Source organism: Dermacentor silvarum, chromosome 3 (genome assembly GCF_013339745.2).
Source record: "Dermacentor silvarum isolate Dsil-2018 chromosome 3, BIME_Dsil_1.4, whole genome shotgun sequence".
In the NCBI taxonomy this organism is placed as follows: domain Eukaryota; kingdom Metazoa; phylum Arthropoda; class Arachnida; order Ixodida; family Ixodidae; genus Dermacentor; species Dermacentor silvarum.
In genome coordinates this window covers 74,478,498-74,499,644 of record NC_051156.1, presented here as the reverse complement: position 1 = coordinate 74,499,644, position 21,147 = coordinate 74,478,498, and the positions used below count along the sequence as shown (strand labels likewise).

At 45.8% G+C, this 21,147-nt stretch overlaps 1 protein-coding gene across 1 annotated transcript in view; it reads left to right on the top strand.

Annotated features, from left to right (window-relative positions):
- Positions 1-21,147, top strand: part of LOC119445506 (3-oxoacyl-[acyl-carrier-protein] reductase FabG-like) — a 42,246-nt gene that overhangs the window by 8,763 nt on the left and 12,336 nt on the right. The window contains exons 3-4 of the mRNA XM_037709778.2: positions 2,624-2,716; positions 5,763-5,901. Of these exons, the coding sequence (XP_037565706.1) occupies positions 2,624-2,716; positions 5,763-5,901 (232 nt within the window). The remainder of the gene's footprint in view (positions 1-2,623; positions 2,717-5,762; positions 5,902-21,147) is intronic.

Sequence of the window (21,147 nt, the reverse complement as noted above, 5' to 3'; positions counted from 1 at the left end):
GAGGCTGCACGTGATAGTCAACTACGATTCTCCCTATTTTTGTACGCCAAAGATGTGTCAGGATGTTGTGACTACTTGCCACGACAACAGAACCCCAAAAGTACTATGCGACCATCTATAATCCCCGCACCGCAGGCGTTAACTTTTGTGCCTGCGTATCCTGAGGAAACAATGTGCTCGTGAATTTTCCGTGTGCGTGGCACCATCATGCATGGTGTCCACGGTATAGAACTGCCTTCTGTATATAGTTCACGCATCACGTAGTATATTACTCTGGGTGTCCTTCAATGACATTGCTGCTAGTCCGACCGTTGCCCCATGGTTTGGCCGCGCACAGAGCCGGCAAAGATAGAACAGCGTGCGGTTCCTGGCGGATGTTTCACAGCTGCTGAGAATGGAGCGCTGCGGAAATTGAGTGCATAGCACTTGCAAAACAACCGGGATTGAATGTACCTTTGATGCTATATGTATTACCAGCCGTGGTTGCTTAGCGGCTGTGGTGTCGGACTGGTAAGCGCGACGTCGCTAGATAAAATCCCGGCCACTGCGGCCCCATTTCGATGGGGGCGAAATGCGAAAACACCCCTATACTTAGATTTACGTTCACGTTAAACAACTGCAGGTGGTCCAATTGATTACAGGGTCCCCCTCTACGGCGTGCCTCATAATCAGATTGTGCTTTTGGTTACAGTTTTCCGAAGCATTCTACTCAAGAAAATGGCCCGCGGATCTGAAATACTTGTTTCGAATAAATACAAGGCGCAAATCGGCTTTTTCTTGACCGTACGAGTAGTTTCTGAGTTTGTAGTTTATCGGTATTTCTTCTGCATACAAATAGATCAAGAGGCCCCATCACGCTCCAGCCTTCGTACCTCCGCTGCCTACCCGTGGAACCACTGATTTCGAATAGAAACACTATCCTGAGCCGCGTTATTTTGTGGGTAAAGGTGCTTGCTTAGATTCTGGCTTTCGGCACGACAGAACGATGTGGGAAATGTCCTTCTGTTTAACTTGCTGGCGACTACAGCTAATCCGTCGAATTACGGACAGCATTACTGCACCAGCCTTCATAGCCGACCCCACGCGTATTCTCTCTCTTCATCATCTTCAACACAGAAATAGAAGAATGCACTAGTCATCTGGGATGTATGCGATTTGTGCGTAAGAGAGGTACAACCAGACGCATATTGAGAGATGTGTTGTGCTGATGCTGTGAGTGTTGTCACTGGCGCGGGTTAAGACCTTGCCTACCTGTTCTCGCATAGGATTTATTTGGCACGGTAAACACTGGGACGAGCAAGCATTGTGTGTGTGTGTGTGTGTGTGTGTGTGTGTGTGTGTGTGTGTGTGTGTGTGTGTGTGTGTGTGTGTGTGTGTGTGTGTGTGTGTGTGTGTGTGTGTGTGTGTGTGTGTGTGTGTGTGTGTGTGTGTGTGTGTGTGTGTGTGTGTGTGTGTGTGTGTGTGTGTGTGTGTGTGTGTGTGTGTGTGTGTGTGTGTGTGTGTGTGTGTGTGTGTGTGTGTGTGGTGTGTGTGTGTGTGTGTGTGTGTGTGTGTGTGTGTGTGTGTGTGTGTGTGTGTGTGTGTGTGTGTGTGGTGTGTGTGTGTGTGTGTGTGTGTGTGTGTGTGTGTGTGTGTGTGTGTGTGTGTGTGTGTGTGTGTGTGTGTGTGTGTGTGTGTGTGGTGTGTGTGTGTGTGTGTGTGTGTGTGTGTGTGTGTGTGTGTGTGTGTGTGTGTGTGTGTGTGTGTGTGTGTGTGTGTGTGTGTGTGTGTGTGTGGTGTGTGTGTGTGTGTGTGTGTGTGTGTGTGGTGTGTGTGTGTGTGTGTGTGTGTGTGTGTGTGTGTGTGTGTGTGTGTGTGTGTGTGTGTGTGTGTGTGTGTGTGTGTGTGTGTGTGTGTGTGTGTGTGTGTGTGGTGTGTGTGTGTGTGTGTGTGTGTGTGTGTGGTGTGTGTGTGTGTGTGTGGTGTGTGTGTGTGTGTGTGTGTGGTGTGTGTGTGTGTGTGTGTGTGTGTGTGTGTGTGTGTGTGTGTGTGTGTGTGTGTGTGTGTGTGTGTGTGTGTGTGTGTGTGTGTGTGTGTGTGTGTGTGTGTGTGTGTGTGTGTGTTGCCAGAGTCCCTCTTCAATAGGCGAGGCTATGCAGTATTACATACATTATGCCGTAGCTCGGGCTTAAGCTACAACTAGACAGCGTCAACTTGTAATTCACTGTTCCTTTTTAGTGCCGCTTCTTAAATAACATGTTTTGCAATGAGCCATCTGTACATGTTGTACATATTGCTTATAACGGTATTTCACATTTAAAGCTCTCTGTTTGCACTTTTTCGACCATCACGGGGAGAACTTCCCCTGTTGTTGAGGAACTGACATCTTCATTCTCAAATTAACAACTAAAGAGGTTCTGTCGTAGTAAAGATAAATTTATATATCATGCTACGCCTAGCGTGCATCAGAGCCTGATAAACGAACAATATCAGAGCACGGTGACGCACCAGCTAATTATTGCAACGGTTTTTCGCGTACTTTCGGTCAATTTCATGTTGCAAAATGTCACTTTTTATTATCGGCAAGCCAGAATAATTAACCAAATATTGCAATGAAGTGATTGGAATCATCCGTCTTCTTTAGGTACTCGTTACCACGGCAGACATTCGGAATACAGAAGCCGTTTCTGGCATTATTAAAGAAACAGCAGAGCACTTCGGAAGAATTGATATTGTGGTAAGTTTTGTTTCGTGCGCCAAAATGAATACAGGTAAACCTTTCCTTTATATTTCAGGAACATTACTGTAGTAGTCGCCATTGAAGCATCGAAGTTTTTAGTTTGCAATAAGGAAGTATGCAATCCCGTTAAAATATGTGTCATTAGAACAAGAAAAAATAAAGCTGAGTGAAAGAAAGAAACAGTATTTAGCATGTGATGTTGGATTGTGCAAGTAATTAGATCATTGATCGCTGCTTGCTTATTGCGTGTTTTGCGTGTAGCCACGGTACTAATAGGCAGTTCGCATAATAATTTCACACTTTCCATTGCACAGTACAAGCGTACGCTCTAACGTCTCGTAATAATTACGAGAAAGAACTAGCGTAGCTTCCACTGGACGCTCAATGCTGAAGAAACAACGTAGCTGATGGGCACCCAGCTAGTCGTGGCTTTTAGGCTAGGCTAAGCACTACCAAGTGATCCCTAGCATTTTCCGGAATTTATTGATAATTGATTGATTATCGATCAGTTATTGATTGGCTATTGTAAGGTATTGGCTACGTATTTGGGCTAGGGTAAGCACTACGAAGTCGTCCCCAGCATTTTACGAAATTTATGGACTATTGATCGATTTTCTACTATCTGTCTATTGGCTATCGATTGGCTATTGATGACTAACCTTAAGTAGTCCCAACCATGCTTAGCTAGACTTAACGAGGCTCAGTTTTGCTACTTCACAAGGATATGTGCCATTGCGCTTGGACGCTATCTGCACAACCGCCAGGATCGACCCACATTTTATGGAGACGATTAACGCAATAACGGCCGGCTTAAACAGCTCCGCTGTTAGTAAGAACAGCTATTAAGGGCACTGAATAAGCAATGAAAAAGGTGCGGACTGAGTATACTGTAGTCACGGAAGAGTTCAGTGTCAACGTGGGGAAAAGAACAGGATGGACAACAGGCAATTGGCAACTGCAGAATCAACTCCATGCTTACAGAGAGATGGGTGGGTAGAATTTGCGAAAATAAATGAGCTCCGAGTAACTAATACCTTCTTAATAAAGGGCAATAGCAGGAAGGAAACGTGCGATTGCGCTAACGGGAAAACGAGAAATTAACTAGATTTCCTCTTCTGCGCCGGCATCAGCACAGTGCGGGATGTAAATATGTTAAGTTGCGCAAAATGCAGAGATCATAGGTTTGTGAAGTGAATAATTCCTCTTAATTTGGTGAGAAAGAGGAAAACTGGTAAACAAGAAGCAGGTCATCCAAATAGTGGAGTAAAAGTAGATGAATTCAGTGTAGTGCTTGAGAACAAATATACGGTTTTCGAATAAAATATAAAGATAGCGTAGAGATAATGACGACATATTTTGAAAGCTCCAACTGGAGTGCGAGGTAAGGCACCAATGCAACTCCAAGGAAAGTTTTCCTAAGTAACACACGACCTAATCAGGAAGCTACAACGCATGGAAGCCTCCAACACGTGAAATCCTATGTCAAAGTTGATAGACAGGAAGACAATGTGAGATAGCCGAAATTATCACGTCGAAAATATTGAGGAAGCACTAAAATACGGGGAAGTAAATTTCGCCGTGGAATATAAGCCGGTAAGTTCATCAGCAATTTCGGTCAAATAGCAAAGTGTTGTACCCAAAGCAACCACAGAAACTTGGCTGAAAGTCGTGACAAACAGGATACAGAAGCTCTATGTGTAACTATTGGTGACATTAGAAGAGTTTTACACGACATACACCGAAGAAAACTGGCAGCAAAATATTCAATGAACTATTTATTGCAAGTTGTAAGAAGTATACTTGAAAATCTTGCAACCGTTTATAGACAATGCCTCAAGACATCAATTCCGCCTGATAGAATAGGGGCAACGCTTGACCTAAGTAAACCCCGAAAACAAGCTTATTTAAGGAAAGGGCACAGTACAATTGGCCTCATTATTGTCATAAATCAGGTAATTGAAAAATTTTCGGTGTGAAACGTGCCTCTATATATGAATTCACAGGTTACGATTAGTCATTTGAGTCAGTAGAGGTAGCAGGAGTCATAAAGGTACTGCGTAGTCAAGAGTACAGAAAGCATACGCGAATATAGGAGCAAGTATCCGCAAACACTCCACAGCTACCTTAAGTCTCAGAAATGAAAGCGGCAAAATACCATCAGAAAAGGGGTCAAGCAAGGCTATTCCCTGCATGCTTATAAATATTCCAGCTATTATACTGGGAAGGATTAGGAGTGAGAACGAATGGTGATTATCGCACAAACCTGCGGTTTGCCGTGACATCGTCCTTTTCAACATTTCCGGAGATGACGTGCAACAAACGATTGAGGACCTGACCCCACACAGTGTATGGGTAGTGTTGAAGAATAATATGCAGTCGACAAATGTAACCTTCAATAGCCTCGCAAGAGAACGAGAATTTACAATCGGCAGCAAGACACTAGAATCTGGGCAGGAGTACCGTTATTTAAACTGAATACTCACAGCTGACCCCGGTAAGAGGGAAATTCAGAGATGAATAAAAATGGTTTGGAGACCGTATGGCAGGAATTACCAAGTCATGACCCACAGTTTACTACAATCCTTAAAAAGCAAACTGTACAGCTACTGCTGTCTACCCGTACTAACATGTGGGATACTCAGTAACATGCGGAGCTAGGGAAGCAAATGTGCTAGTCGAAGTGGCGACAAGGCTTTTCTTCTGCAGAAATAAAATGGACCAGTCAGTGCCACGAATGTGTGTTTATGTATCCTTTTACGAAAGCAGCTATTTAAAAAAAAAACATCATTGCTCTGCGAACTTTACTTTCAAAGGCGAAAGCTTGCCCTCTTTGGCTTCTACCAAGCAGCACGGCCAAGCAAGATGCCACAACATAGCGTTCTGGTGAGCTCCCTCAAACAGCAACTGATTGATTATATGTAGCTCTGTGTGCCAGACTACTGACTTGTTTAGGTAATCGGTAATCTCTATGTCAGATCATCACTGTCATAAAACAACCACAATGATTTCAAATCGTTATCTCTCCGCTTTTGTTTTCTCTTAGGTCAACTGTGCTGGCTCAGCGCCAATCGCTCGGGTAGGAAACATTCCGCTCGAGGAATTTGATGCCAGTATTAACACAAATCTGCGCTCCGTGTTCCACATAACGCAGGAAGTACTGCCCTACCTCAAAAAGACAAAAGGTCTGTGTATATGCTCTTAGTGTGGTGTTACTGAATTAGGTGTCCCCAGATGCGGGAATTGAGAATATTTTTTTTATTATTATAAGGATAAAATGAAACTGTTATCTTGTTCGGCTTTTGCGATATAGCGATGTTCTTGCTTTTGTGATACCATAAGCGCGACTCATAAAATGATATTAAACTCACATAAATTAAAGGGAATGGTGGTAGTCTAAAGAGCATAATTTTGTGCACGTTACAGGCGTTATGCGAGTGCGTTTATTTTTTTTTTATGTGAAGCGTATCACCGCTAACTGGTAGGTTACAGAATTCACGATGCCGTGTTCATGATGACTTGACAGTTGCTACTATGCTATGCCATTGTTCGTGTGCAGAATCAGTGTCTTGAGCAATTCGAAATCAACAGACAAATATACGATGACACACAGGTCTTCACGTAAACACATATCTGTCATCACGGTTACGCCGTCATACCGCAGTCACCGAAACAAACCTTTTAAAGAGCGCCATTTGAGGCGGCGGTGCTCTTTCAAAGCTAAGAAGTGCTTTTTAGTGCACCCATGTCATAGCGGCTTCCGTCACAACAAATACGTACCTATTTTTCCTTGCAGCGCAGCAAGAATTAAGCACAAGCGTGGGCGCACAAGAATTAAGAAACTAGACAAGCTGCGTCTTATGCATACCTTCTCAGCGCTCGTCCTGCGTGCTCATTAGGTTCCTATGTGCCCTTCACGCTGAAAGCAATTTGCCGCCCAGCTTCTTCCGCTGAACATGTTCACTTATTCAAACGAGTTTTACCTATTACGCCATGTGGTGGCGTTGAATTAACGGAAGTCTCCTGAGTATCTGTGTTTCTTAGACAGTTCCATACTGACTAGATCGAAGCGCGAAATAAATACAAGAACAACATGACCGACGGACAAGCCTCACCTCCAACAAAATTTTATTGCGCGAAATGTCTTTCCCGTGCGCGTCCTGTCGGCCAAGACGTCTGCTCGCTCTTTAATCGACACACAGTAAGAAACAGTATGCACTAAACGCTGTCGCGTTTTTTTCTCACAATAATTACTTATTTGTCTGAATGCATTATATCTGCTGATATCTTATGAATTGCTACGTCAATGCAACATTCAACGTCTCTTGAACTTGTTAACAGTGAGAAACACTCACCATTAGAAACATGACCACAGAAATTGCGATACGAACCAATAATGCTTCATTAGTGCAAGTACTCACAATTGAATGTTTGTGACATAGCATTCCGATTTTAAAGCGAATAGCTTTCTTCGGCTCTGTCGCCTGCTTTTGTGGGGCCGGTGGTTGGTGGTGGTCAGGCTTTCCATGCCAATAACAAGGCGCCGCTAAAACGGGGCCGTTCTCTAGCGCAAGCAAGTTTCGGGTCGGCACAATCGCGCAATTCGAAATATTACTATTATAGCTCCTTGGGACGCACGCGCTTGCTACCTACACTAACGCTACAGATGTTCTATATGACGAAGCGGTTCTTGTACAAACCACTAGACCACTGTTCTATCGCGCTGCCGTATTTTCGTTCTTTTCCCCGTTTTCTACTGGGAAACGTCACTCCCATTGCAACGGCAATAGAAGTGGAGTCGGCAGAACGCCGACGCGACGTGCCTACTTCGGCAGGAACCGGCCCGAGGAAGAGAAGAAGTAGTTTAATGATTGCAAAATGTATAGAGGTCGGCCGGAAAATGGGGCATCTGGCCCGCTACTGTACGTAAGGGAAGGGGAAGAGTGGAAGAAAGAGGGTCACAATGGGGGATGATAATGGGAGGAACGAGGTGCAAGGAAACATTGCGTCAATGTTATCACACGCGTGAGTCCAGGCCCGTATCGCTTAAGGAACGTGAGAAAGCACGCATTGCCTCTATCAAGGAAAAGAAACTGCCCTCCAAGTCAAGCCGCCACCGACGAGACTCAAGCGATGACGCGTCAAATGAAGAAGGCTTCGGGAGAGTGGTACAGCGGAAGGCCAAGAGAGGAAAGAAAAGCGGGCAGTAAGGAAGGAAGTGAACTGTCATGCCACGGCGAAGGCGATCACCACACAATTTTCTTTGTGCCTGACAGACCTACGGTCAACCTCAAGCGCCTTAATCGACAAGTGATTTCCGTTTCTCTGGAGGCTTTTGTCCCAGGAGAGGTTAAGGATATCAGAAATAATAATCGAAAGGACGTCCTGGCTATTGATGTCCACAACCAAAGCGCAATCGATGCTTTCTTTGATGGCAGTAAAGCTCCTAAGCAACATTAATGTCCACTACCTCATTCCACAGAATAACGAAACCACTGCTGGTGCAGTTTACGATATTGACGCTTCGTTTAGCGACAGCGACCTGCCAATTTTAATCAAAATTGCGACAGATGGCTTTGCCTTGCTGCAATCTCGGCGCTTTGCTAATTTGAGCTGTCGAAGGCTCGTCTTCAAAGGTGACTGCCTGTCATCACACGTAAAGGTCGGACACTTTCAGCATGTCGTACGACCTTTCGTACCCAAACCATTTCACTGCAGAAGGTGTCAAATAATTGGACACGTGAGTTCTATTTGCCAAGCAAGCCCAAAACACCTTAACGCAGATACTTACCGTACAACGGAGCTCAAGTGTCCAAATCGTCAAGCTGCTGGTCTACATTCGTACCTTTATGCCCTGCTACCACCACGACTTGGGTTACATCTGGTGAGTGTTTCGGCTACATCCTGCTTGAAAGGCAGGAGAGAAAGCCCCTTTTTTGTTGTAGGTGCGATTCCCCGTTGCATCGCGACCGTATTCGACCCACTCATTGCAGACGGCAATATAGAGAAAATGTGTGAGCATCCTAACGTCCCGTTTCCTAGATTTGACCTTCATCCTGCATCGCAATTTTCATAAGTTATTCACAAGGAACAGTGCCACAAATTTTATGCGTTGTATTCTATATACAACAAATATTGGGAAAAAACTTACGCCTTGGTCGCCGCGCGCTGTGCGAGTTGTTTGCCGCCTAATTGTTCGTATGAGGCGCTAAAGGTGACTTGTGCTTCCTTCTTTTGGAGCATGAGGAAAGCCCACTCTGTGTGACGAAAGGCGCGTATTTGACACTGAATGGTTTCCACATCTCTTGACACCGAAAGGGGGCTCGTACCAGTACGGACTCCTAACGCAGCAGCAGTGCGGAGCAAGGGAACACGTGACTCTCAGTAAAGTAGGCAGAAGGGAAAGCTCCCTTCTTGCTGCCGCGCTGACGGCCCCGTTGATTGAACTCTTTCCCTACCGCTCCCATTGGGAATCTTTGCCCGCTATCGATAGGTCGAAAAGCAGCTTTTGATACCTTCCGCGCCACTCACGGACACACCCCGCCATCGAACCTGAAGGAGGTACACTATATTATTGTTTTATAAGCAGTTCGCATTTCTCCCGCTTGGCAGTAATCCTTTGAACGCGCTCCGTTTTGCCATCGTTAAAGTAGAAAGTAAGGATGGCCGCCTCCGGCAGCGGCGCGTGCGCTTCGAGAGATCACATGGATCTCGGGATTCTGCTTCGTCTGCGGCTGATTTTATCGATGGATCGAGCAGCAGCGAGTCTGAGGATGCTGCCTTTACGTCGGACTTTGACTCTGAGAGCGACAATGCAAACCAGCCCGGAACGCCAGTTCAATGAAAATTTTTTATTTTTTTCGGAGATAGTGCCTATTAGCGACAATACATTTTGTATGTCTCATAATTTTTGTAACATCTTTCTTAGTAGATACAAGTGTGTGTTTACAAACTTTGTTCAACTTTATCCCGCAATCTTCAGTCTGGCAATCTATATCTCTTTAATGACATTCATCTCGTTAATGAAGCTTTAATGCGTCAAAAGGGCATTCATCGTCATTTTTGTGAATTACATAAATATTTACTGCAGTAGTTACTTCAGAAATAAAAGTCTGGCGTAACCTCCAAATACCCAGGGAAAGAGTTCAACGACCTTCTACTCTCTGAAGGGGTAAAATTGGGGGTGGGGAGGAAGCGATTAGCTCGTTTCCACAAAGGCGGCGGTTGCGTCAGCCAGCATCGCGCCTAACAAACAGGTAGAAGTGGCTTTGCTCGCGCCGGACAGCGATGGTCGCCGCAACGGCCTAAAAAATTCCACATGCCGAACAATCACTGTCGAGTGGGGTGGAACGGCTGGGGGGGAGCGATTGCGACCCCCCCTCCCCCTCTGGACCCCCCCACTGACAGCGTGTTCCTTGTATATGTCTCGCTTTGCCCCAAGGTCGACGAGAGCTTGAGATTGCTGATGAATTTTGCTCAAGACTTGCCGTCTTTCGCTCAAGACGGAACGGCTAAACGCCGTTGTCCGCGACACAGGCAGCAGAGGCCGGCAGGGCTGCGCGTATGCTCCGCAGTGGGAGAGCGGGCACACACACGCACAGTGTAGGGTGCCTCGATGCCCTCCTCGCCCAGCGCTCCCCTTCCACTGGGAAGTCGCGTTTGCTCTCCGCCGTGCGTTCGCTCCCCGTGAAAGCGCGCTTCCCTCGCCCTCTCGCGCTTTCAGTCGCACATACAAATGCGAGGTTTAGGGGCGAAGCACCTTAGGGCCGAGCCTTGCCCTCCTCCCCCCCCTCTTCGTCGTTGTCGTCCGTAGCTCTGGTTTGCATGGAGTCCGCTAGGGGCGCTGCGGTGCACAAGTGCTTCGCCGACTCATCATCATTCACTTCGTGGACATGCTGTGTTTTTTAGATGCGAAGCATCTTATGGTCGGGGCTATCTCACTCCCTCCCTCCCTCTACTGTGCGTTGTTCACACCCCTACTGCGCATGCGCATCCTCCTCCCCCTCCTCTCCTCTCCTTGTCTCATCTCCTCTCCTCTCCGACGATCCTCTCCTCTCCGGATTGTGCAACGAATGGCAACACCTGCGGCTCCGCGCCCGATAATGCGAAGCAGCTTAGGTTAGAGGCGCGACGGTAGGCGCCCCAGAGGCACCGGCCACAGTCACCAACACCGCGCGCGTTCGGTGCGAACGCGGGCAAAACGCCGACGGCGTCGACAACAGTTCTGCGCGTTGCTGGTGCATGTCCAAGTTTATGCAGCTGATAAAACTACCTTGAGTCGACCCCATGGCTGCTTCGCATACTACTCAGGGATCCCCTACGGGATGATGGTGTAATTTGTTTTCTATTGCCGGACGCGACCACCGAAGAGTGAGCACTGAAAAGCGTCGCTGTAAAAAACAGGACCGATATGGTGCATACGCAATATAAGTAATTTATTTAGTAGATATGGTAACTGCACAACCTTTGATAACCATATTGGCTCCTGCTACGGAGAACTTCGCACATTTCGTGATATCGAGTGTCACGTGCATTTTTGCTATGTGTCTAACAGGCAACAGTCTGGAGCGAATTGTATGTTTTCCTGAGTTCCACTTCCTAGCGCCCAATGAGTGTATACTCGTAAATGTTAGGAAGAGAAACTAAGTGCAACTCTCCGAAGAGTGGCTCTGAATGGCTTTCGTATGAAGCATTCGCAATCGCTCGAACAGCCTTTTTTGTATTATGTATAATCATTAATGCTTGAAACAGTTGTAGTACCCCATACTAGGTAGCAGTAACTTGAAACTTGCATAAATACAGAGCTATAAATAAGAAGCTTCTCATTTGCTGGGAATGATTAACGTAGTTTAGAAAGTATACCGGCGACTCGAGACAATTTAGTTTCTGTAGCGTCTACGTGAGGATTCCATGACATGTGCTCTTCGAAAAGAACGCTTAATCACTTAACTGTAGGTACAAGTTCAACGTATAAATTTTCAAACTTCATACCAATTTGTCATCAATTTTACGACTCACCTGTCTAAAAAAGGACAGCTTTTGTCTTGGTAGCTGTCCTATAAGAGAATTTGCAGCATGCCAGACTGATAATTTCATAAGCACTTCGTTTGGTTTATGAAGTGCATCCCTTCGGTTTCTCGCTGTAATTAGTGTAGTGCTGTCATCAGCGTAGATAACAAACTTATCGGAGTGATCAATGTTAACGAGGCCATTAATACTGCCGCAAACCATGCCTTCTTGTTCGTTTTCCTATGTGTTTCGTTGCCGCTGACTGGCCGCGCCTGGTTGTCTTATCTATGTTCGAAGCGAAGTACTTGTTTCCCTCTCCTTTTGTAAGCCGCACAGGCTATCTGATCTGAAAGCAAGAATGTGTCGCCCTCTCGTCGCTAGCACAATGCGAGGCAAGACGCTGACTCGTTTCTCGGCGAACGCTAATGGCGTCGCAGACGCCGGAGCACAACGGAGCGTAAGAGAAGGACGTGTCCGCTCGCGACCGCTGCCTGAAACAGGGACCCGCCGATCGCCTGTGCACGTCGCTCTGTTGGCTGCTTCTTCGCTGCTTGTATTTTAAAACGACAGCGTTAAGGGCCCCGTGTCGCAGAAAATCCGGCATCTGCAACCGGCGTCGGCGTGCGATGCGGGTAGCGGAGAAAATCATCCCCAACCACCCCGACCGCGCAAGCCCTCCACGCGGTGCAAGGTATTGGAGAACAAAAAATTGAATTTCTCACAGTGACATCCGTCAGGAAAATGGTAAACGCGGCGTCGGGTTCGCCGTCGGATTGTTCACCAATCACAGTGGGATTGTTTTTTGAATGTACGAGAAAACCTACTTCTGCTACGAGGAAACTCAAACACAAACTCTTTTCCAGCATTTCTACCAGACCTACAGCCGCGCGTTGCGATGCGAATGGGTCCCGATAACCCTATCCCGTTCTACTCTTAAAAGCGAAGCTTAAGCGTCCTGCAATTTTTTTTTGAGTTTCTGCGAAGCACAAGTTAGCTCTGCATAGTCCTGCTCGTCCCTGCTATGCGGAACACTGCATCATCCTTGGCTCCGTGACAATATAAGCAAAACAATAGAGGTCCCAGGATGCTTAATTGTGAAACTCCTGATGTTCAAGCTCCTAAATCAGACGTACAGTTGTTGACGGTCACTTTCCGCTGGCGCTAATGAAGGAAAGATCGAATTAATTCTAAATATACACCACGGAAGCCATAGTGGCTGAGCTTTTCAATTAAAGTGAGGTGGTTAATAAGGTCGAATGCTTTGGAGTAACAAACGAAGATACCCAATTAACACGCGTCGAAAAGCGTCCAATATTATTTCCTTTTGCGTCAAAAGAGCATGCTCTGTCGAATGACCTTTCTGAAAAGCAAACTGCGAGGGTGTTATTATATGCTTATTAAGAAAAGAAGTCATGGGAATATGAATAAATTTTTCTGCGCCTTTCGAAAATACTGGCAAGATCAAAATAGGTCTGTAATGGCACAGCACGTTCTTATCTCCACCTTTGTGTAGAACTACGACATTAGCAATCTGTATGTTGGAAAAACTCTGTGAGCGAGGATAGAATTAAAGACGCATTCAATTATGTCAAGGAGATATTTAATGGGGCGGATTTCAAATCCATCGTCGTCACAGCAGTTACTGTTTCTTATGGATCTTAATAGACTGATTATTTTGTCTACAGACGTCAGAACCAGTAAAGCACTTTCCTTCTACTTGTGACCCAGGAACTGTGTGCACTTTGGATCATGCGCCCTAGTTGCGAGGGACACGAAATAATTATAAGTATTTGCCAAGTCCACCTCTGAAATTCCTTGCCGTCTATGCAAATTTCTATTAATGTGCTCGCCTCGTTTCCGCGGCGCCCAAGGGACCTGTTCAGTGGGCTTCTACGCTAGGTCCGATTTTTTATTGCGATATCAATTATATGGATACCCCAAGCGGATTTCTGCCGTTGGCGTCGTCGTCACCGCGAGGTTCGGTATAAAGTCCAACGGCGATGAATTCATCGCCACGTGCCGTATGCTGTATGTGCGTGTGAAAGCCAGCGAGGGACGCGCGTTTTCACGGGGAGCGAACGCACGGCGGATAGCAAACTCGCCTTCTTCCCTCGCGCGAAAGGCCGTGGGGGGACGGGAGGGAGAGGAGGCGAGGTTTAGCTGCGGTACCAAATGCGTATTTATATAAAAACGTTGCGAGGCGAGAAGGTGGTAAAGACTTCCGACGCTGCTCGACGAGTGTCCCGTTTTGATCTCGTCGAAAACCTCCGAGCCGCCGCCAGAGGCAGCGGCAAGTCACCAACGCCGCGCGCGTTCGGTGCGAACGCGGGCAAAACGCCGACGGCGTCGACAACAGCTTGCGCGCTGCTGGTGCTGCTACATGTCCAAGTTTATACAGCTGATAAAAGTACTATCCTTACTCCCTGTAGCTCTCTACTAATTTCCTATCGCAATTGATGCTTCGCTTTTGCGCCATTTTTCATTACCTCGTAGTTGGAAAGCTTCTTTAAATATTTTCGTTTTTAGCTCCGTAATACGCTGTTGACCTTATTCCTTTGTGCTTTAAAATTTTTAAGGGATTACGCGCTCTTTGTTGTTATGATGGCCTTGAATAATTTATTTTACTTACCTGTCTCTTTCACGCAGCTCTTCGTTATCTATGTTTTTTTGCTATTATGGTAAGGTCATTATACATCATTTATGGTAGACAGATTTGAACATTAAGAATAACTCTCATATCCTAGTTTTGAATCTTCGATGCAATAAACACTCAACCAATCAATTGTGGACAGTTCCCTGCGGTAAGCATGAAGATTATATTTTTAATATCCCTTACAACTATTTCAGTACTGTCTTTATTCGTAGTTTTGCATCTATTGTGATTTTTCGATCAGAAATATGGGCAGGTGGTCAATGATACGTGTGCTTACTACATGTGACTAGAGACCTGAATCATGAAGGTTTGTGACAAAGAGGTCAATCAAAGTAGATGGGTTGTTAAAAATCCTTGTCGGTGCAGTTGTTCCGTTTGAGAAACCATTTACTTCCAGGCTTCTGCTCAATTCCCTTTCTTGTGCAGAAGCATCTAGCAGCTCGATATTCAAGTAGCCTGCCAGAACTAACTTAAAGCCATTATCGGTAACGCAACTTAGGTAATTGTCAAAAAAAGAAATGAGACATGGAACACTTCCCCCCGACGGCCGATAAAGAACACCAAAAACACTATTGTGACGGGGCGTCAAATAGATGAGAAGAGAGGCACGGTAAATAAACAGACTATTTACAGAGATGTTCAAGATGGCTGAACACCGCGCAACGTCCCGGCGATTGTCATCTTCTTCATTGATCCAAGGAGGTGGCTCAGAACGATATCACTGCATTATACACTCAATAATTCATAATCATCTGCATTACAAGTATCAGGATTTATAAGACGGCAAGTTAGGTCTTTTCCATTAGCTTTGTGCCAAGCTAGCTTTTTGCTTAATCGCGAAGAACGGTTTAAGAAGTATGATGTGTAACCTTGGGGCCTAAGAACATCAGAATCAACCCTATTCCACGTTCCTATCATCATTAAAGCATAAGGCTCAAAACCAAATCCAGCAATCAGAGAAAGAATATTATCTTCCTTATTTCGCGCAGATTGCGCATTGAGGTGAATGAAAGTCAACTTCCCTAGACTGTCCGCATGCAGTACGCGAACTTCGCTTCGCGCGAGGTAAGCTCTATCTATCGTGTCTACATCTATGGTGTCGTAGGCAGTAGGCCCTTCAGAGAATATTCTTGCTTTATCTTCTCTAGTTCGCGCATATGGGCTATGCGCAGCGCACGTGAGGATTCTGTCTGCCTTGCGAAAGCCTTTCCATTCTTCGTCCATGCAAAGCACCAGTTCTTTTCCCTTTTCATTGCGATGGCTAGAGCAAGCAATGTTTTTCAGTTCTGGGCATAAATTTTCATGATGAGCACGGCGTACAAACTGAACGACGATGTTCGGTTGAGATTTTAAATGCGAAGCACTCCTTGGCGAACATATGCTACTTTGACGGTATCCATCTATATATCTAGCCACCTGCGTCTTTGTGTTCTCATGGTCGTTTCGTTAACTTTGCATGTACCAAAATTTGCATGCTATGACAATAGTATATGACAAAAATAAATGATACCTCATGACATAAATGTCATGAAACGCGTGTCATGTAGGTCATAAGACAGCCGCCTACGTCTTGGTGCTCTCATGGTCGTTTCGTTATCTTGGTAGGTACCAAAATTGGCATAGTATGACAGGAGTGTATGATGAACATAAGTGATAGTTCATGACATAAATGTCGTGACATGCGCGTCATGTACGTCATGACAATGACCCAGCGAAAAATATTGCCGCTCAATAACCACTGAAATGGGTTTGGACGTGGGTACTAAGTGAAGGAAACACTAAAGAATCCTGCTAGAAGTCATAGTCGTGAGCATGACTCAGCAAAAGCGTCAATGACTCAGCGAAAAAGGATTAACACTGAAAGTCCACTGGAATGGATTCGGGCGTGGGCACTAAGTGAAAGAACCACCAAACGATGATGATAGTCATAGTCACGAGCATCACTAAGGACAAATGACAATGACTCCGCGAAAATCATGAACACTCACAAACCACTGAAATGGGTTCGGACGTGGGCACTAAGTGAAAGAAACACTAAAGGATGGTGGTAGAAGTCAGACATGAGCATGACTCAGCAAAACGGCAATGACTCAGTGAAAACGAACACTCAAAAGCCACTTAAATGGGTTCGTAAGTGGGTAGTAAGTGAAGGAAACACTAAAGGATGATGGCAGAAGTCATAGTAATGAGCATGACTCAGCAAAAAGCCGGTAGATCTCATGCCCTGTGGGAATCGATGTTATGAGAAGCAGAGTGCGGGGATCCGACCAAGTTAACGTTCGACCATGAGAGCACCAAGACGCATACGGCTGTTTCATGACCTATATGAGACGCATGTCATAAACTATCATTTATGTCCGAACCCATTTTAGTGGCTTTTGATTGTTAATCTCTTTTCGCTGAGTCATTGCATTTTAGCCGAGTCATGCTCATTCATGAATATGACTTCTACCAGCATCCTTTAGGGTTTCCTTCACTTAGTACCCACGTCCGAACCCACTTCAGTAGTTATTGAGTGTTAATCTTTCTCGCTGGGTCATTGTAATGACATACATGACATGCATGTCGCGACATTTATGTCATAACCTATCACTTATGTTCATCATACACTCCTGTCATACTATGCCTACTTTGGTACCTACCAAGATAACGAAACGAACATGAGAGCACCAAGACGTATGCAGCTATTTCATGACCTACATGACAGGCATGTCATGATATTCATGTCATGACATATCATTCACGTTCTTCATATACTCTTGTCATAATATGCCAATTTTGGTACATACCAAGTTAACGAAACATCCATGAGAGCACAAAGACGTAGGCGGCTATATAGATAGATAGATAGATAGATAGATACTGTCAAAGTAGAAAATGTTCTCCAAGAAATGCTTCGCGTTTAAATTTACAATATGCCGAAAATTCTTAACACTCAAAATCACTGAAATGGGTTCGGACGTGGGCACTAAGTGAAGGAAACACTAAAGGATGATGCTAGAAGTCGTAGACATGAGCATGACTCACCGAAAATGACAATCACTCAGCGAAAACAGATTAACACTCAAAAGCCGCTGAGATGGGTTCGGACATAAATGATAGTTTATGACATACCTGTCATGTAGGTCATGAAACAGCCGTCTACGTCTTGGGGCTCTCATGGTCGAACGATAACTTGTTCAGCTCCCCGCATTCTGCTTCGCATAACATCGATTCCCAAAGGGCGTGGGATCTGCCGGCATTCTTCCTTCGTTGGCATTCTGTGAAAAGCCTCCACTTAATTCTTCGCAGTTGGCTCATTTACACCTTTGCCAATTTTGTCCAGAATTTTGAGCAGACTCTCGGTGTCAGCGACTGGAATGCCTTTGATTTCAAGGTTCCTGTTCCTAGACTATTGCTCTAGTTGCAGAATCCTTTCTTTGCTTCCGAACATTCGTTTTTTTCAGCATTTAGAATTCTGATGTGAAAGAGGCATTCTCAGCGCGAAATTCAGTCTTGTCTTTTCGGTTAGCCTTGACTAGCTATTAAATCTTCAAACCCCTTGCCGAAAAATTCTAGGCTATTTTTTATTTCTCGATTTCCATTTCTTAATTCTCCTTCCAATGAAGCCCGCATTTCTTTAAGGTCGTGACGCACATTTTTATGTGCCTTCGCTATTTCAGGATTCATGCCAACGATTACAAAAACAAAAGCAAGGAACAACAAGCACTTGCTTTGAAAGCAGCAGCAGCAGCAAATAAAAATCATGCAAAAAAACGATAATAATAATCCAAACTCAAGTTTCCAGCCTGTGAAACGATGTAATACCGGGGCTTGAACGCAGTGAATAGTTGCTGCAGCCGCTGCCAAAAGTCAAGGGCGGCGATCCTGGTTTGTTCTTTTATGCCGCGTTGGGCTCCTAGCGCCAGTTTGTGGTAGATCAGCGGTGCAAATAGTCACGTCTAGAAAGCAGATTATGCGGGGCCAGCTCAGGTGATACCGATAGCCGAAACTCAGAAACGCAGGCAGAGGCTGGCAGGCAATCTGTAAGACGATCAAATACCGGAGATTGAATGCAGTGCACAGTTGCTGCAGCCGCCGCCAAAAGTCAAGGGCGGCGATCCCAGCTTCTTCTTTCATACCACGTTGCTCCGAGCGTCAATTTGTGGTAGGTCGTCGATGCAAATAGTGACCAAGGTAAATACATCTGGTAGCGAAGCTTCCATAGAAGCCCATACGTTCAATACATGGTTGCTTACCGGCGGTTCATGGGGCTTAGCGCCATCTGTGTGAGGAGGGAACACTTCCGGCGGAAGAAAAAATAATTTGACGTCATATCCGTCAAAACCAGAAGTGACGTCATTTTGTTCTCATAGGCGCGAAATTTGTTTTCGGAGGCCTGCCATTGAGCTGTATATTCAAATGCCCCGCCATTCAACTTCATGGGCGTTCCGAGTTTTCAGCGCGAAAAGCGATGCCGGAAAAGATCAGCCGTACGGGTGTCGAAATCGCATCATTGCACAGAACATACTTTCTTTGGAGGCCGACGAACAGTTTGGGCGTAGATTGCGTAGACTGCTCGTTTTTTCGTCGGACCCCAAGCCCGTCGGCCAGCGCTGTCGCACGTAAACAACTAAAGTAAACAAGTATCTGACGGTCGCAAACTCACTACTTTTGACTGCAGAGGTTAAGAAACAATAAAACTACCCGCGTCACCTAATTCAGACAAACGTCGACATGCAAAACAACACAACATGTGAGGGGGGCGTATTGTAACAGGTGAACTTTACGAGCGCGCCTTTCCACGCACTCCAAGAGCTGCATTGCATTGCAACTTATAGTGGCGTGAACGCCCACCGCTATCGATGGGCGCTCTCACGGTGGGCGCTGAAACAAGGTATTTATTGATAATGATCAAGTAAAACAGAGTGGTATCTTCTATTTTCGCCATGCGTATATAAAATAGATTAGGAATGTTATTTTAGTTGAATGAATCTAACTGCGTCTCGCTTTAATTTAAAAACGGTTTTTTCTTTCCCAATGTTTGTTCCCTCCAAACATAGTCGCGCTTCAATCGCTGCTCCCATAACCACCCTTGCTGATCTCGGTGACAATTGGTTCTGAACCGCTTTTCGCCCGAAGCTTCGCGACCTATGTGGATCGACCTTGTAGTGACGTCCAGAGAGAAGATTATGCGCGGTCAGCTCAGCTGATAGCCGGAACTCAGAAACGCAGGCAGTGGCTGGCAGGCAATCTGTAAGACGATCAAATACCGGAGATTGAATGCAGTGCACAGCTGCTGCAGCCGCTGCCAAAAGTCTCTTCAGCGACTGTGCAGTTATTTAACCTACAGACATTTCTTCGTGATGACCGAGGATTGAGCCTCTACTCGCCACCAAATATTCCATGGTGTACCGCAAGACCGAGTGTTGAGCCCAACACTATTCAACCTAGTGTTCGTTGGCCTTGTCCGATGCTTGACCAACATATTTCATGTATCAGCCTATGCTGATAAGATCTACATATAGCTGTCTGCTGTAATACGACTGCAAGTACGAGCCAAGCTACAAAAGGCAGCTGCATTAACATCGTGGTACTTGCGAAAACAGGATTTAGAGTTTTCTTCAGAGAAATTCCACGTTGTTGCATTCCCTTGGAAGTCAACGAAGCCTTACTCTGTAAGCGTCAATGGGCAAGCAATTGCAAACGCACGGAAACACCGAAGTCCAGGGGTAATTATCGACCGCAACCTATCATGATGCCTGCACGTGTCCTGCCTAATTAGTGAGTTAAAGACAATAACACGCGTCCTCCAGTTGCTCGACCGAAAGTTATGGGGCACATCGCCGCGGTCAATGCTGCAGCTTTGTAATGCCTTGTTTCTCGGTTTCCCAAGATACAGCCTACATGTGTTAGGTAACACCTGCAAAACAAGCCTGCGGGCACTCCAGGGATTACAAGCTCAAGTCTTAAGGACATGTCTCTATCTTCGAAGTGTGCATCTACAGCGGCAACGATTGACATAGCGCGAGATCATCCAACGTACATAGCCACCGACGCTCTGAGGGCGCAAATTCCGCACGTTGCCTGACTGCCTTCTCACCATCTTGCTCTTTACGTGCAGAGAATCCACACACAACTTTCAGTTCTATAATTGCTGCCAATCGTACCTTGTTGCCGTCGAACCACATGTCTGCTGCAAAACCATCGTTACCTTTATGGTGCATGCACAAACCCGAAATAAGCCTCACCATCCCAGGAATCACGAAGAAAGTTAACATGCTACAGTTTGCCCTGAAACAGGCCACATTAGCGCTTTTACATGAGGTGCCCAGTGGCCGCGTACATGTTTACATCGATGGCTCAGTCACACCTGCAAGTTCAGCTGTCGCGGTGATGATTCCAACAAGATCCGTCAAAATACAACTAAAAACGTCACATGTATCGTCATTGACAGCTGCTCAACTGGTAGCCCTCCCTGAAGCTCTTATTTCATTCAGGAGGAACCACCCCATCCATGGTCAATGTTCCGTGATTCGAAGGCAGCCCTCTACAATGTCTTTACTCTCAGCACTGCGTCATGGATCCCATGAGGAGCTCGTCCCAGAGATAACACACGTCCACCATCGAGTAGTCGACGACGAACATGATATAATGTATCAATGGTTACCTAGTCACTGTAGCACGCATGGTAATTATCATGCGGACACAGTTGCCCGAACTGCCCATGACGGCATCAACTTCATTGCCCTTCTTTTATCGAGAGCCGACGCAGCGAAAAAAACTTTCC